Source organism: Calonectris borealis, chromosome 10 (assembly GCF_964195595.1).
Source record: "Calonectris borealis chromosome 10, bCalBor7.hap1.2, whole genome shotgun sequence".
NCBI lineage: Eukaryota > Metazoa > Chordata > Aves > Procellariiformes > Procellariidae > Calonectris > Calonectris borealis.
Window position 1 is genome coordinate 7,546,306 of NC_134321.1, and position 18,673 is coordinate 7,564,978.

General features: G+C 41.1%; 1 protein-coding gene across 10 annotated transcripts in view; it reads right to left on the reverse strand.

Moving 5' to 3' along the window:
* The window catches only part of SLC25A26 (solute carrier family 25 member 26), an 88,745-nt gene extending 70,388 nt beyond the window's left edge, over positions 1–18,357 (reverse strand). For 3 of the 10 annotated variants that reach the window (XM_075158683.1, XM_075158681.1, XM_075158682.1), the window contains exons 1-3: positions 18,150–18,354; positions 15,961–16,117; positions 14,182–14,291 (exon numbers count right to left, since the gene is read on the reverse strand). In XM_075158683.1, the coding sequence (XP_075014784.1) occupies positions 14,182–14,291; positions 15,961–16,117; positions 18,150–18,182 (300 nt within the window). In that variant the 5' untranslated portion in view covers positions 18,183–18,354. Of the gene's footprint in view, positions 1–14,181; positions 14,292–15,960; positions 16,118–18,149 lie in introns of all 10 variants that reach the window. The other 7 variants (XR_012674971.1, XR_012674972.1, XM_075158686.1 and 4 more) reach the window with 4 other exon arrangements.
* Positions 18,358–18,673: the final 316 nt, after the last annotated feature.

The following is an 18,673-nucleotide window of genomic DNA, read 5'->3' on the forward strand; positions in this document are numbered from 1 at the left end:
GGACAGATAGGTGCAGAAAAATCTCACATCTATTACACTCAGATCTCAATCACTGCAGCGCCTTCCAGCTAATGCTGCCAAAGTTAAAATAACACAACACACATCTCCACAGTTTGCTTTCTAAGCTAAATACGTTCAAGCAGCACCAGCGTGATAACACTGCACCAACAGAAATCATACGTAAATTTTCAGACATCTGAGAGCTATAAGCAAATTGCACGAGCAAGGGTGAAAGAGATAATTGTGTGGCTGCTCCACAGTAACTGTCCACGAATATGCTTTTACCTGCATCAACTACTAGATAAATAGACATGGAAGACAGACAATAATGTGACCTCGCATGGTGGGAGCCCATTCACCTCCCTGATGACCAAGATCCCAGGAAGAAATTGCTTTTTCACCTCTGGGCTGTCCACATAGATGTAGCCTGTTGCTTGCCACAGAAGAGTACAACACTCAGCCTGCCAAACTCAGGCCATTCCTGGTGCATCCTACTGGTTTTGGAGATGACCCTGTGATGAATTAGCTCTGTTGAACATCTGCATAGCCAGCCATGGAGAGGGTACAGCAGTGGGCCCTCAGCTACCTCGGCCGACATTAAGGCACCAGACAACACCACCCTGTTGATAGGGGCCACACTCATTTTTCCAAGCAAGCTCTGGAGCCAGGAGTTACTCCCATCTTTTGACAGGAGCAGAAGGACAGACTCAAGATCCTACAGACCAAGTTCAGGGGAAAAATGGGTGCTGCCCTATAAGCTCCTTCCTTATTTATCAGGTCAGGTAATACAATTCTCCAGTTTTCAGACTCTCTCCCCCATGTCAATGCACGCGTATACATACCATAAGAGCAGGAAGACAACAGCACTGAAACAAAAGGCTAAAGGATTTTTAGATTAAAGCTTTAACAAAACCCGATTTTATAGCTACAAGCAAAGCTATTATTAGTTTACAGAGCAGGTATGCAGAAATTACAATATTAGCATCTATTACCTTTCTAGCCTTTTAATACTATAACCACTTCTAAACAAAGGAGTATGGAATTTCAAAATCCTTGTCTTAAGTCATTACCAGGTCAAAGGGTGACTCCAGTATTTAGACACAAACCTAAGTGCATTTTTAATTTACTGACTTGCATTAGCCAGTTAGGGACAAAAGCTAAAAATAGGACTATTTTGTTATCATTTATCTATGTATTGCTAAGACAGTATATTTTCCAATTAAGGTAATTTTTTTCCTCTCAGTTCAGGGAAAAGTGTTTTAACTTTTGGATACTCCTTGCATGCATCAATGCTGCCATCTCCTGGTCGGATTCATGTTGGAACCAGACTTTCCTGGTTGGTCTGACCGGTGTCTTGACTGATTGTGAAGAATGACCAGTGCAATTAAAGTCTCAAAAGTGCCTTAAAGTCAACACAAAGCTTCTTTACATACACCGATTTAAACAGTTTGTTTCAGTATATCTGAAACCTGTTCCTACGTGGCTGTAGCTGACAGAAAATAAGATCTGCTGCAAACAGCACCAGGAACCTGCACAAAGCCTTTTGCATGGACTCCCCTAAGTTTATTGGAAACACCTTATCTTAAAGCCCTAAATTCTGCATAGGGGCCAATCCTACTTAAAGCTGCAGCAGCTGTTCAGAATTAGGCAGTAGTCATCTAATTCATCAGCACAAGGCTACCAAGCATTTTTCTCTAGACAATAACACAAGACATATAATAAAAAAGAACAAAGAGGGGATAACCCTGCTTACAAGGGAGTTCAGTGCAAGTAAGTCATCCAGGCCTTGATGATTCAATAGCCAGGGAACTGCAAAAGCTGCAAGACATACACAGCTCACTGCTTATCCAGGGAAACCAGCAGCAAACAGCCTACCGTAAAAATGGCTGAAGAAAACTCCCAACTAAAAGGCGATTATTTTTTTTTTAAAATGATTTTGTAGTTAACGTGACAAAGAATCTGAAGTAGCTGTTTGGACTAGAAAGAACCCATTACCATTGCCACTACAAATTCTGGAAAAAGCACTTACCTGCAAACCACCATAACACCACTTCTAGTTCACTAGCAGGTCCTTGCTCCTCTATCCAATATATTCTGTTCTTTAGGCAAAGCCAAACATAAGACAATGACACCACCTTTAGAAAAGAGCACAACTCCTCCTGGTCTTCAGAGCTATATTATTATCCAAATATTAACATATCCCATTTAGATTAACAGCCTTTTGCTTCCATCCTTTGTGCTTCAGGCTAACTATTTTCTACATGACTGGTTTTGTAGGATTTAGTAGAGAATCAAAGATAACATGTGCATTTGTTTTTAGGCACCCATATTACAGTTTGACCACTAGCCTTGCAGGCATGATCTGTGCAGGAGATGTATCCAGAAACATTTGACACAGGACAGAGCAGGTGTTACAGTTGCTATTAAGGGCTTATGCTGGGTATTTAAATTGGGTTGATGCATGGCAGGTTTTTCTCAGAACCGGGGACACAGCTGGTACACCATTATTAGCAGCTTTGTGCCTCTAAGGAGAGCAGCTTGAGAAAGCATTTCCTCATGCAGCCTGGCATCTTCCACAGCTGATGATCTGACTCACACTCTTAAAAGCTCCCACAACCCTCCCACAACCATACGGTCTGAACACTTCTTGTCTTTAATAAGAGATAGATATTATCCATGCTCTTAAGACAGGCTACTGAAAGTGAAAGACTAAGAGTCCATTCTGTTAAGATGCTGGCACCTGATGTGCTCCTGGCTAACGAGCTGATCTATTCTCTGCACTGACCTGGGCTTGGGTGAGTATCAAGACCAAATTTTTTCCACTTAGTAATTAGCCAGCCATTCTGCTACAAGGCAGGAGAAGAGTAGTCTGAGGACAAAGAACTGTTCTGGAATACATTAGTGGCTGGTGATTAAGGAACCTGCACTCAGTGACTCCAAGCAAATCTCTAGCTTGCATATCTAAGCCTGCTTCGAAAACTGGGTACTGAAACTTGCAGTAAGCGCCAGAAAACTTTTCTGTGTGCAGCTTTAAACCCTTTAGAACACTTTCTAAAGGATTTTAATTTTAAGTTTCCCAAGCAGGAGGTTAGTTTTAATGACTTTATCCATTTGAGTAGATTGGGAAGCTTTAATTGATGTTCACCATATAAATATAATTTAATACTTAACACAGAACTAAAGGAACATACCTGGGGAGAGTTACTCTTAAATGTCATTTGCATAAGTTTATTCTTAATCAAATAAGAATCTAATTTATGACACTATACAACTTTGTATCCGGAGAGCAGAGACTTTAAACTAAGCTTCACAATACCCATGCAAGATAATCACTAACCCATTCGGGAGGAAAAGCTGCTGCACAAAAATTAGAACAGAGACGCTATGACTTATCAAAGGACATATGTTTAGGCTGCAGTCAACCTAGCAACAGAATCCTAATCTCTCACCCCATTCTTGAAGGTCAAAAGGATTGCCTGCTTCAACATAATGTAGAAAGAGCAAGAAAAACAGAGCAACTCTAAAACCCCGTTCAAAGAGAAGAAGTAATAAAGATGTTTTTGGTTTTGTGGGGTGTTTGGTTTGGGGTTTTTTTTTGTCTGCAGGGTTTTTTTTTTTGGTGTGTTTTTGTTTTGTTTTTTCAAGTGCACTCTGCGTTAGCCATGGCCACACTCCTGCAGACAAAAGCTATCTTATAGCTCAGGTTTGTTTTGTTGTTGTTTTTTTTTGTTTGGGGTTTTTCTTTTTTATATTAAAAAAAAATGCTGCTTCCCAAAATAGGTTAATAAATATGACATAATCTGAGCATCTCAATTTCTATGTCAGATGCTCCATTCTAAGTAGGAAGTTACTATTTTTAACCTGAAACATGAAAAATGTCCTTTTCCATTCCTCAGATAACTGAATGATTAAAATAATAGATGAGTCTAAAATTAAGAGATCTTGCACTGATTTCCTGTGGATCCTGAAAAAGAAGGGGAAATTTCCCTCTTGGTTCAAGTAAGAGGCTCTCAACAAACCTTGAGTTCAGCACTGCAGCTTTCCATGTCTCTCCAAACTCTCTGTTTGGTTCTTCAGATCCCACTGGGGTTCCCCTCTCCAGCAGAAGAGAAAAAAATGAACTTTTTCAATGCAATATTATGAGATTAGCAAAGTATTTCATCCTCCAAAGAATTATTTTTAAAATCTGATCACAACTCTTGGATTGGGAATGTTAGATAGCAGGGGAGGTGGAGAGCATGACATGTATCTGTATACAGAAGAGGAACTGCCTCACCCTTTCCACCACCAGGAAAATTAACAGCAAAGCGGAGAAAAAAGAAATACGCATTTGTCATATGGTTTCATATTTTCTTTGAACAGAAAAGCCTGAACTGCTGCAATCATAGACCCATAATAGTTCAAACACCAATAAACCTTCATCTAAATAATTGCTGCCCTTTTGACCAAGACAGAACAAAAATGTAAGTTTCTATGTCTGTAATTTGCTGTGGGTCACAACTCAAGTTGTGAAGGAGTCCTTCCACATGTGCTTGTCAGCAGGCTGTGCCACCTGCTAAAACACAACTGAAGTGGAGAATTGAAGCAGAGAATTGAAGCGTTAACACCTATTTTAATGATGAAATTGTCTCCAGGGATGACAGAAACTGTCCAATATATGTACTGTCCACTATCAGTTTCTGCTTTAAGTGCCAGGCCACAGAAAAAGTGTTCATCTTCAAAATAAAACCTCAGAATATGCTAATCTTATTTTCCGCTCCCACACTCATGCATAGCACAGATATGCCCTTCCAGCACAGTTAAATTCAGTCCTGTGCAAAGCTGCTGGGGTCATGAACAGGTGACTCCACTCCTAATTTAAACCCCATGGAGAGAACAAGTTTTGACTAATGGGCTCTGGATGGGAAAGTTTAGACAATGCCAAGCTCTTTGTCCCATCTTTTCCTCTGACTGACACAATAGGGCCTTCATTAATTTAACTGCAGCTCCCCTGTATGCTGGCAGGAAACATTTCTTCAAAGAGCAATCTCACCCAGCAAGATCCCTCAGATCTCAGCACTTCCCAGAGCTTAAAAACATACTATTTCAGAGATGAGACCATTCACAGGGACTGAATGTTGCAAGAATTTGGAAAACCAAAGCTTCTGCACAAACGTTTTCAACTTCCTCCAAGTTTCCACCTTAGATGACTTCACCTGGAATCTGCAGAGCTGTTTTGTAGAGTGTCATTTCATCCTGTCATTGTCAAACCTAAGTCAGCTCCTTATTATTGTTTTCCAGAGCTCCCTTCTTCCTGCATCATCTGCACCACCACACACTTCTTCCTTCACAATGGCTGTCTTGGCTGAGCTTTTTCACCCCAGCTGCCTGAAGTCCTCAGCTGGCTCTTCAATTGCCCACCTCCAACTCCTGCTGTGGGTTCCCTGCCTACCTCTCCATCAGCCATGTCAGATACACCTTGGAAAACTTTTGTCCTCAAACAGTGGAAATTTGTGCTGAGTTCTCTTCACAGCAAGGAGAAACTGTCACCCCAATTAAATCAGTTAACGGGCAAAGAACAGGGAAAGTTTGTGAAGCTGACAAGGCTGACACTAAACACTTCTTTACAGAAGTACTTCCCACTAAAAATGTTTTGAAAGTTTGGTGCTTTGCCTAACTAAATTGGTCTTCCAAAGTTTGATCAATGTAGAATTTTGTTTCCTTTTTAAAACTAAACCTAAAACTTACCAGAAGTGGCCTGCTGTTATGCACATCTCTTTTGTACTCCAGCACAAACTAAGTGTCCCACAGATTTTGAAATTCCTCAGTTGGTTTAAACTCGGGTGGCAAAAATCAGACAGCTGAATAGCTTTAAAAAAAAAAAAATCTTCCTTGACCTAGTTGATGCTTGAATCATAAGTTACCACCACATTTAAACACAGAAAGCCTTAAAGCCGAAGAAGAGTAGACCCTTAATTCAACCTACAGAATTGTCTGCATGATCCAATCTATCGAAACCACTGAGAGTCTGTTAAACTTATTTTAAAAGGCTTAAGAAACTAATGACATCCACCAGCCAAACTGTTCTTTCAGCAAAAGTAGCATGGTGCATCGCATCCAGCATAAAACTGTTTCCACGGAGCCAAGTGGGGTCAGGCTGTGTTACAGGAGGACAAATGTTAATGAGATTCCAGGCAAGAGAACACAGGCAGTATTTTTTGAAAACACATTAAGTCTCCTGTTGAAAGATGACTAGTATTTTACAATTTGCTCAGTCTCTCAGGGTTACATTGGCCCAGAACACGGAAATTTCAACTACATTATATTTTATCAAGTATTTTCCCTTAATTGATCCCTTACTCTTTCCTACAGCCTTTTCACTTAGAGAATTACGGGCTTGTCCACATATGGAGCTATTCAGAAAGAGTTATTCCTGACAAACCCTGTACAGAACCTTACTTTGGAATAAACTTACCTTAAACTATCTCAGACATTTCCAAAGCTGACTCTGGCAAAATACGTTGCAAGCCAGGCAATCCATTTTAAATTATTTTTTTCTCACTTTCCTCTATAGACACTTTGAGCTACAAATATTTCTAAATCAGCTGAATATCAGCCCTAGGATTGAAAGAAAAAAGATGACAACAATCAAGCTTCTACTCTTTACTGCAAAGTAGCATGTCCTCTAGGCCCTGAATTGAGTAGATAACACAAAGCAACCTAGGAAGGGCAGCTGATGAAGAAGACACAATACATGCAGTTAACATGGAGCATACAAGAGAAGATCAGCGTGGGTGGCTGGTTAGGTGTCTGACAGTTGTTAATTTGCTGTTTCAGCCTTTAATTGTATGATGAATTTGTTGGCAGCATTTGTGGATTCATGCCTCCATTCATCTTTATTTACAACCAATTTTCAGCTGCAGCTCTAATTTGAGTTTCCATCTGCTCTAACTATGCTCCTTCTCCGCTAACTCTTAATGGCAGCAGTCTCACTTTCACAACCATCTTCCAACCACTGCTCAGCTACGCTTCTGCATAAAGATTTGGCAAAAATCCTGCAGCATCTGTATTGCAGACCTGACCTCACCTAGATTAATTTACGAATATTTCAAAATCCACCATGATTAATTCAAAAGACCACCTACGTTGCTGCGCTCCCTGACAGATATGCACAGCACAAAAGACACAGTCACACCTAAAGTGACAGGCACTGATCAATGAAAATAGCAAAAAAAGCTTAAGTACTGTGGAAGAGGTCCCATCAAACTTTGACTGCTGTCAGACTTTGGATACTACTTCAAATACTATGGTCTGCCAGCCCATACTACACTGGTTAAGAGGAGATAGGATGCAAAGCAGAAAATGCGGCCTTTTGTTTTTAAACAGTTTTGTCCATTTATTAGTTCAGTTCTTAGAAAAGGGATAGTTAAAAATTCAAAGCCATTAGCCCAAAGTCTAGACACAATAAGTACTAAATCACTTCTTTGTTGCAGCAGATGATTGTTGATTTAGAAGCAACTCTCCCTAGAGTGTCAGACTTGCCTGTTGAAGTGAAAAGCCACATCTTCCAACATGGAAGTTTTGGAGTTTCAAATAGCTAAGATCTTAACTCCACATCTGATGTGAGCAGCTGTTTCATCTCTGTTAGATTGGGCTCCTGCAAGCTGCTTTTCTAGGGCTTACAATGCTGTAAAGCCCTGACCAATTATCCTGCTGGAGATGCTTTCATGATATTACTCTGTGGATTTGTCTGACTCATGCTTCTGCCTTTTCCTCAGAATGGGCATTAATAGCAACTTTCTTCTCTGACCTAGCCAGTTACTCTCCTGGAATTCATACCAATACACTTTTGGAGATTCCTGTTCTTCTATTAAACTGAAACTAGTTAACTGTTTCAAAAGATACTGCCAGGGCAGAGGGAAGAAGGGACTGATTTGTGGACAGAGAGATAGACAACATCATGTTGTCTATCATGTCGAAAATGCCTTTTTTCCCAGGAAAAAAAAAGCCTAAAATAATATAAAACATGCACTTTCCTTCTTTATTTGAGTTAAAAGCACACTCAAAGTGTCATTCTACAAATCTACAGTGATTTGTAAACTGTGAACTCGCTTGCATTTGGGCTTGCTTCTTCTAAGAAACAAGTTAGGACTAGTAGAGAAAGCTAGCTGAATTCCCCACAAAGATAATTCCTGCATTAAGAAGCTTTCCTATTTGACACATCCCAACAGCAGATAAAAAAATTCCCAAGTTATTAATACTGAGGGTCAGATGCTAATCACAGATGAACCACACACTTTGCTCTTATCACAAAACTATCTTAAGTGGCAACACACTGGAATACACAAGTGAGCTTGGAATTTCACCTTGAAATACCTGTCCTCACCTTGCCCTGTGGAGCCACATGATCCCCTCTCTGCAGTGAGGTGACAAACTTTCGGACGTTTCAGTTCAAATTGATTTAACATCCTTCCTTTCTCAAATTTTGGAAGAAAATTAAGTGTGAGGCTATGCCAAAATCCTTCTTGCTGAGGACAGCCGAGCCTATCATCTTCGAAGAGAGCAGTACTAACCTAACCAGAGCTCTGTCTAACCATTCAGACCTGCCTCAGAACACAGCCAAGATTTCCATCTTTTCCTATGAGGTTCATGCTCCACCAAAGGCTAGTAGGTAGCCCAAGTTTTAGCATTCTTGCAGCCAGACCAGAAACACCTTTCTAGACCCATGAGCTTGTCCAGCATTTATACAGCTTAAGGGACCACAGTGCAGAGACACTGAAGCAGAATGAAAACAAGCCAGATGAGGAACCTAAAGTATCATGGCTACATCAGCTTAAAAATTTAACAGGACAAACGAATGCAGGCACAGTGTCACTAATATGACTAGGCAGCTTTCAGGATCTGAGTTACTCTCTCTCTGGTGCTACGGCATACTCTGTAGACACACCACTTCATTGCAAGTAACCTGGGATCTGGCAACCTTGGGGATGCACTGCACAGTGTCAACACATCTCCAGCACTGTAATCCTAAAGTACTCTGGAAACTTACACAAGGACAAAAGCTCAATAACTTCAGCTGGTAATCTACTTCCAGAGCATGATCATTACTGCTAGCTGCCAAAAGAACAGGACATCTACTTCTCATCTTGGTCCTCAGTCCTGCCCCACACTTTCTCTCTTAAATGAGCTGAAAGTCAAGGTAGCTTGCTTTCCTACCGGGGGGGGGGGGGGGGGGGGGGGGGCCGGCGGGCAGGGGGGAAGAGACAACGTCACCAAAAATAGCCAATCAAAAATAAAAAAAAAGGTCAGAAAGATATGAGTGACCCTGATATTTACAGGCAACAGCCCAAAACTTTCACTAAATATCTTGCAAAGCTCAGATCGTAACCATAACAATATCTAAACACTGGATGGAAAAGGCTGTTGTCAGCTAGCTTCTCTAGAACGTGATCCAAACAACTTTATTCTCACCTCCATGGAAAAGCCAGAAGGATGTAAAGTTAACTGTGCTGAATCCAACCACTTTGGCACTCCTGAAGGAAACCTCATGGGTCAAACCGGGACAATCTTAAACTTGTCCCATAAAACGATGTTTCCAGGAGGTTGGTGGGGGAGACCCAGAGAGGGACTTCTCTTTATCGAAGTTTCTTGTAATTAATAGTATACGCTGTCATATTAAACTGACATGAAAAATTCTGTACAAATCAATCTGGAGCTGTACAATTAACTCTGGATCTGCAAGACGCACTTGGTTACTATTTAAAATGGGCACTAGGAGGTTAAAAATACTGCTCCTTCTCAGAGTTACTTACACTGCCTTAGAATATTAGAAGTAAAATTTTAGAACATCTGGTTTTCCTTTCCACTCCCTATGATATCATGTTTTCCAAGCACATTTGGCAGCTCACTGTAAAGATACAGGCAGACTAAACATACAGGGCAATGTAGAGTCAAGATGAAAAAATTCCAAAGCCCTGGATGCAGTAAGTGTGTTTCCTATCTCCAAATTTCAGTTACACAAGTGGTATAATATGGGTTTTCCCCCCTTGGTAACTCTTCAACCTTATTCTTCCTTGATGAGATGAGATACCATATATCTGCCCGCTAGAGTTTTGGCTGTGTCTTTCTAAGTAATTTTCCCTGTATTATGGGATATTCAGAGTCCCTATACAGCAAGATTCAGTTATAGGAAAAAAAAAAATTATGTTTAACAGGGTCAGATTTTGTATGTACTTTTCTTTATCTCATCCCAGGAGATGAGATTAGCCTTCTATATTCCTCCTGCCTAAAAGTGGGGGGGAATATCACACTACAGCCACTGCCTTTTTACTGCTTGGTTTTGTGCCTCCTAGCCTGGAACAGGGAAATTGGACCAAACCAGTTCCGGGGGACTGTGCTTCCCATTAATTTACACAGGCTGTAAACAATACAGAAAAGTGGCTATTATAAAAACTAAGAGCTCCCATTTGACCGATTTCTCCCATATATTTTAACATAACTTGATGCAACCTTTGCATTTTTTCCTCTTTACCTATTTTATTATTTTTATTGGGTCACATTCAAAACACAGATTAGTCAGCATTAACATACCTTTAAGCTTAGCACATACATTTTATTGAGGCACAAGAAGGTAGCCGACTCATTTATGCTCACTGGTGAAGCAACAGCAAACCAAGAAATCCAACGTCAGTTTCTTGCTCTAAATCTTAATTTCTCCATTTTGTAAAAAGACAGTTTGGAAATGCAAAGAGATGCCTTGGGAATCCTAACATGACAGAGTCTTTGGCTTATTATTTCACATTTAAAAGCAATTTATATCACAGTAATTATTAAAGTGTACAGAGGAGGAAAAGTACATATTAAAAAAAAACTACTGACAAAATAATAGTCCCAGTGGTTATGCCCTGATTAAAACTTAATGACTAATCAATAAAACTATAATTGTAACTTTCACCCTGATGCAATTTGGAATAGTTTATATATTTCTATTGATCAGCTAAGACTTTATATAATACAAATGTGAGAAGATCTTGCTTTGTGCTATTTTTATTACAGGTTTGTTGTAGCAAATCTCTAAATCCCTATCTCAATTATTTTACAGCTTAGTTCTCCCATCACACCAAGAGAAGAAAAGCTAGCAAAAAGCAGAATCTTATTAGCTGAAAAATGGCTGTTACAACATCGCAGTTTCCACACCATAAAGTCAGATTGCCACTATATATTTCTCTAGCCTTAGAGTAGCAAGAGCCAAGCACATGAGACAGCCCTGAGCAACTCATTTAATTATGCTGCATCTCCATTTGTCAGCCTGAAAATGAAAGCAGTAAGTGCCTGAGTTGTAAGGGTCACAAGACTACAGACCACCTTGGAAAAAGCAAGCAACAGGTAATCATGCAAGGAGTCATCTGTAGCCAACTGTTCTTTGGCTGCTGGTGATTAAATTACCCGGTTGTAGTTTTCCTCACAGAATACTCACAAGCAGAGGAAGTATACTATAAATAATCCACTTGCAAAGAAAAGACCTTTTTTTTTTCCGCAGAGCACTGGCACCTCTTCATGAGCCCAATCGTCATTTTGCTTGATTCTGAAACAGCACTTGAGAAGCTTAAAACACCTCTTGGATCCGCTGTTCCAGGAGATATCAAGCAAACACAGAATTTAAGGGCTATGCATTGCCATAGTGGTGAAGAACCTCTTGCTGATTTCTAACAGCCTGTATAGAATTTCCATAAAAATAAGTTCTGTGCATTGCCTTAAGTTAGAAGTCATAACCTGACAGCACAGGCTCTAGTCAAGATCAAAAAGAATCCACCTGAGGCAGCAACACAAACATATCCCACCCAGCCCTAAATCTATCACTTTCGATCTACTCCTGCTTATAACCACTACCAGAGTGGGTGCTGCGTTCACCTATCTTCATGTGCTTGGTATGTTAAATTAAGTTCCCTGGCTAAGTCCCATTCAATCTAATCAGTATCACTTCCACAGAAGAATAAAAATTACTTGGGAATCAAAGCGGAACCTACAGAGAGCAGGGAGAGCTGAACTGCTTCCCGTGGGAAGTAGCTAGGCTACACTGCTCTAACAGCGAGGCACCTGGTGCTAAGCTAAAATGGCATAGATGCCTCTGCACCCCTAGCAGCTTGGGACCAACCTACAAATAAGCTAAGCCACCACGGGGAGTATAAATACACAGCCACCTGTAATAAAGAACTCAGTGTCACATGAGATGAAAAAACTCAGTTAATAAAAGCAGAACGTGGAACCACAGACACAATACATTTTTCTGCCCCACATCATGGGCTAAGTTTAAGCTGCAAAACAGCCAGAAAAGCTAGTTTCACACAGTCCATTTCCCTCCCCCAAACTTGTAAAGACACAGCAATTCACACCCCATTTCATCACTGCAGTGCCAGGAAACACCCCGCCTGACAAAAGCAGGAGAAAGGAGGTGGACAGTGCTGGCAGGAACAGCAATGGACTGTTTACAGCTGACCATCCCAGTGCCAAGGCACTGTGCCAACTCTGCAGTTAAAAACAAGAGGAGTATCTGGGGAAAGGAGGATTTTGCTGAACCTGGAATATATTTGATTCAGCTAATCCAAAGCAACCTTGCTCTTTTTTTTTTGACAATAACCTCAGAAACAGTTTTGAAAAACACAATATTCAAGCTTCTAGGATAAAGCGTATGGATAAAGCGTCTTCAGTATTAACCTATAGACAAGTTTGTGTCTGGATCAGACAGGAACGGTCATTGTTTGATCATATCGAGAAGTGTTCTCTTTCAACACTTGCTACAGTCTATTTGTACATGAAGTTCCTGTTACGGAGCGTCACATACTAGATCTTGCCATAGCTAAATTTTCAACTCTGTAGATCTACAGGTTGTCCACTCATCCTGGCATTGCATGTTAGCAATGAAATTAATTTTATGACCTTAAACTGGAATATAAAGTCACTTTCAAATACAGCCTTGACATTTCCTTAGCACTGAAAACTTTTCCTTCTCTCAAAACAAACAAACAAAAAGATTTCTAAGGAGTGGTCAATATAAGCTGGGAAACAGCCTAGATACACCAGATTGGAAAGTCACAAGGGCAAGAGGTATTTTGTTACTTAAATTCAATAGGTTAATGCTATTTCATTTGTAACTTACAATATAAAACAAGCAAACAAAAAAACACCCACCTACACACACAATTAAATTCTGCAAAGTCCATGCTGTTAACAAGGCAAGGGCAACCTAGGCATCAAAACAAGAGAGGCTTCTCTTGTGACCTTCCTTAATGATCATCTACAGTGTTCAACAGAATTTGGTCCCAATTATTCTGGGCATTGTATAAACCTAGGCAAAGCAAGCCATTACTTGCAGCTCCAGAACCTGCTATAAACAAAGTAATGGATTTAACGGATAAGAAACACAGCAACTTTTTCCAAAAAATGGGGAGAAAGAGTTTTCAAAAAGCTTGTATATAGAAATTACTTTTATTATTCACATGTATCTTTATCCTGCAATAACCCAACCAATACGCTAAACTAAGGGCTGCAGCTATCAGAGAGACCTTGTGAAAAGCTAATCACTAAGATATACAGATGTCCATCCCAAGGGAAAAAGCTTCATTAGATTACCCATGACAATTTATATAAATACAAGAAAATACTTTGGTAAATGGTGTTGGCTGAACGTGAATGCACGGAGGGAAGGAGAGGGAGATAATTATTAACTAATACTGGTTCTTACATGTCAAGGTGCATGGATTTCAGATGATGGCACCTACCTATTTTGCTTACAACATCATTGTCTTAAGGCTATTTTTTAAATAAAAATCCTTTCCGTGACTACCCCACATGAAGCTGAAAGGCTGTAAAAGCCTTTCTTGAATGTTAACACTGACACACAGACGCTACGATGTGAAGGTGCATTCATGTTTTGGAACAATACACACTTCCACTATCTACTGACTTAGCAAGATCAACCAAGAGGCCTACTAAGAATTGTTACTAACTCATTTATTCACTTTGAAACAATCCTCACAAGTGCCAAAACTTCATTAAAAATAAGTAATATTTTTGTCAGAACTGTCACAAGTACAAAGATGGTCAACACTCAAAAAAGTAAGATATGACGCCAAACCTGAGTTTTCATAATTGAATGGTTTCCTCTCCTCCCACAGACACATAATAGATGAACTTCTTTCTTACCACTTCCCCAAGAGAGGCAGCCACCATGTGTGTTGCTGGAGTCAAGTAAGACGTAGAGCCATGGTGTAGCATGGATTTCACATTCTCATAGGTGATAAAAAATGCAGCAGCTGAAATTCAAGAATACATGCAGTCATTTAACTGCTCCTCCATCACAGAACTAGCACAAAAACATTTAGAGGTGGATTTTGTCACCTATTATTCTGCAACTGTAGTTGAAAACAGGATATTTTTGCCCCAAAACAGTACAACAGTATCAACACAATCTGTGGGATAATTCCTTCAGACATTCACGCTCTTGGCTGTCACTCACAAACCTCCCATTAATATCAAATGGGTCTTAAGGTGTCAGGACTAAGGCCATATTTAGTATTGAGATAAGGAAAGATGTGTTAATTAGTCATGAATGTTCAGTAGGTTTTGAAAAAAATGGTATCTTCCATGTTCATAGATAGGAAGGGTAGAGAGGAGGTCATTTGGTTGAATTGGATGGATGGTTTTGTCTTCATTATTTGGAAAAACAAAAACCACAACCAAAACACCCAAATCAGTTGATAAATTGGAAAAAACAAACAAACAAAAACCCAAAAATCATCAAGGTACTTGATACAAGTCTGCTACCGCGCAATGTGCAAAACTGTTTCAGTAGCAGTTATTAATAACTTCTTCCTAGCTATTGTCAGTTTAATATTTTGCACTTTAGCTCCATAAAAAAATTCTTCCAAGCTTCTGAAGGACTCATAAAAGTCCTGTTCAGTGAACAAGAAACACACAAAACTAAACTGAGCATAGCAACATGAGCTGTGTTTATTCACTGCAACAGTCAACTACAAAGGCATTTGCACCTTAAGGGTTACTCCTCTCCTAAAGGTAATTTCAGTTCTCAGTCATACGTTGGAAAAATAAAACCACAGTTCAGATTTTGAAGATGTAAATCCTGAAAAAAATGACATGTCTTGGGGGGGAACAGATTTTAATTGTAAAGAAGGGCTATGTGAATTGCCTTCTGCTAATCAAAAGATGCTTATCACCTCAAAAGGAGATAAGAGAGTAGACAAGATAAAGAACTGAATTTTTTATATCATCTTATGAAGGACATCAAACAGCTGAAGGTGTCAGTGGATTTGTCAGCAAGGTTCTCCTAACATTTACTACTGACAGCATAGCTTGCTGCTTTTTTATCCCTCCCTACAAAGACAAAATGGACAAAGGCATTAGGAATTTTAGATGCCTTTTCTCTGCAGGGACTACAAGCATTTACTTTTTTAAAGCTTCAGTTTGACAAGTATTCCTGATGTCTTCTCGTTTTAAGTGTTGTAGTTGTTTCCCGGGAGAAAAAGAAGGGCATAGCATCTCCAAGACAATTAGCTCAAAGACCTCCAGTGCTCAAGCACTTCAAATTTTGATTCATTTCCAATGCCGCGAAAGAGTGGGTCATGACAAAAGTGTTCAGGGCAAGCAAGACTCAAGCCATCTTTGGCACCTGGAAATGCTTTAGGGTGCCCCTACAACTAATGACAGGCTTATAAGACATATTCAGGAGTGCTTCCAAGGAGTAAGGGTTGCTTTTCAGAGTAAACATGCAGCAGCCTTCATTCCAGGCTTGCTCAAAGAGTTTGTTCAATACTGTACAATTCTACAAACTGCTTTTCACAGCTGGACATGGACTCACAGAATCCAAACAGCCACCTGCAGCAGAGGAAGCCACGGACGTGAATGTCCTACACTACGTAAGTTCCCACTTAAAGATGACAAAGCATAATCCAAAGAAAAATTTACCATTTGGAAAGGATCCTATAGCAGTGGAAGGAACACCTGCATAGATGCCATGAAAACCACCAGCCTTCCTAAATCCTTGAGGACTCTGCAGTCTTGTTTTTACAGTATCCAAGGGAAAAAGGATCAAGTCAACACAGACACCAGCAACTCCACCAGCCTTCAAGACAAAACCATGGAGTAAAGTGCATTAATATTCATAGGGGTGAAGCTGTGGTGCTTATCCAAGTAACTGAGGCATGCCTAAACCAAAGCACTACTGACTGTATCCTTTCCGAGGTCAACTTATAAACTGATAGCCTTACACAGACCTCAATAGCTTCTATAGCTATAACAAGGAAGCTTCAACAAAAGAGAGAAAGTAATAGATATGACAACTTTTAAACCATTTTTAAGGTGTTTTCAAAACAATCTCAGTGTTTTGAATAGTACAAGTAAAGCAATGCAACACTTACGCACTACACATAAAAGCAAGACAGTGAATGCCACTTATCAAGATGACACAGCGCAGAATGACCAACACCTCTAGGAAGTTGTGTGATAAGATCAGGGAAAGACAGAAGCAATTCTGCTTCCCCTGTAAGCAGCTCTAGAAAGCACATGCACATTTTTCTAGCAAACTTCTTCATTTAAAGTGTTACCCCCCCCATTTCCTGTGTTGAACAAAGCCTGAAGTAAAACTGCTTTATTTTCTTTGGCTTACAAAAGCCTTTAGGAAAAAAAAAATCATATTAAATAAAGATGTTTTCAAAGTCATAAGGAAAAGGGGAAAGCTTTTATCCAAATCAATTCTTAAAACCAAACCCTAAAATATAGTTTCAACTAAAACTCAATCTAAAGCTCCATTGTCTGTGTTTCTAGATTACTTTTTTTTTTTTTAAAGTTTCCCTAGGGCATGGATGATCTGTAGAAAATAATTACTTGTCAAAAACAGGGGGAGGAGACTGAAATAAATTTAAAAAAAAGAAAAGAAAAAAATACCAATAGTTAGCATTTATCCATTATAAGACATTATTTAGGTGCACTGTTATTCAGAACAGAAAACATAGTTTGAAGTCTACCTTATACAAAACAGCGCACAAGAAATAGCTGCACAGCTTTTTAACTCTGCCTGAAAACAAATCACATGTGTGTTACTCTCTTTTTTTTTTTCAGAGCCAACAGAGAATTCACAGATGTGTTCACTATCTACTACTAAAGTTTTAATCAATAAGTTAATTACTCTTTTAATCTAGTTGGCTATTTTGCATGCATTGATTTTTCTTCACTCTTTTTCATCAAAATCCTTATCTGCTCAAAATAACATTGATCAGATTTAATCAGATTTAATCTAGCCATCTGTTAAAACATGAATCAAAAGTTACTAATTGCTTCTTTAGTTTTCAAAGTTCTGTATCTTAAATGTCATTTAAATTCATGAAGCAGCTAATAGAGCACCTGCCAGAGGGCGACAATACCTGTGTGCTTACGCCATCTGCAGCAAAATAGTAATGATTTTTGGGTAATAAGACAACCAAAACGCACCTTCTTTCCCACCTTTCAGTAACAGTAGCATTATCAGAGATCGAACAGCTGAAAAACCTTTACTAGGAGTTGGACATACTTTTTAAACTTAACTCCAGCAAAACAATTAAATAAAACCAGGACCTAATCCAAATGCATTGAACCATGATCTTGCGGATGGCAGCCGACTGCCCCTGGAGTATTTGGGGCAGAGAGCTGAACTCTCCCAGCAGGCGCAGGCCTGCAGCTCTCCCCACGCTAGCCCAGGGCAGCGTGTCCGTGCTTTTCCACGCAGAACCGGGAGCGAGCGCTGGGTATTTCCAAGGAGGTCCCTAGCTATGGAGACCGGGAGCTTTACCCACTTGCATGCGACACTGCTGCGAGTACACGTTGAAAAGTAGCTTTTGGGGCGGGACATGCAGCGCAAAGCACACACTTCACCGCCCGCACACCTAACAGCAACGGCTGGGCCCGGGGAGAGACGGAGCGCCGCCGGGCTGCCGCGAGGTCACGGCCTCTCGACGGCCACGCCACCCCCCGCCCGGGGGCGGCTGTTGAAGCCAAGAGGAGACGAACCAAGGCGCACTCCCGCCGCCCCTCAGCGCCGCGCCGGCCTCGGGCCTGCGGGGCCGGCAGACGAGGCCGCCGCGTCGCCTTGGCAACGGGCAGGCCCGGGCCCGCGTACTCACCGCTAAGGCCGCCCAGGACTCCCGCGGCTCCATGCAGGGGTGGCGATAGGGGGTGGCTACACGGCACGGCACAGACCAGCTCTCCCCACCACGGGACGGGACTAGACCCCCCGCTCTAGCCGTGCCCCGGGCGTGCACACGGGAGCAGCCATGTTGCTGCCCCTGACCCGCGGTCAGGCGGGAGCGTATCGTCACTGCGCCTGCGCGCGGGCGCCGCACATGCGCACGGCGGGCAGCGACGCCGCTCCCCGCAGTCTCGCCCTTCCCCCTGCCCTCAGGGCGGGAAGGGCAGCGCTGGGCGGGCGGGGCGCCAGGCACGGAGCCTCGCAGTAAAGTGTTAGCGCTGTGAGGGTGAAAGCACCCATCAATTATCACTAAGGGTTAATTAGTTATTACTTAATGGTGATTTTGCTGGTGATTTTGCGCTAGCAGCTGTGCCGCCTCTGAAAAGGGGGGAGAAGCACTTCCCATTGCCCTCCGCTCCTGAGGTGTGGCCGGGCCCAGGTGGCCCTGAGGTGTGGCCG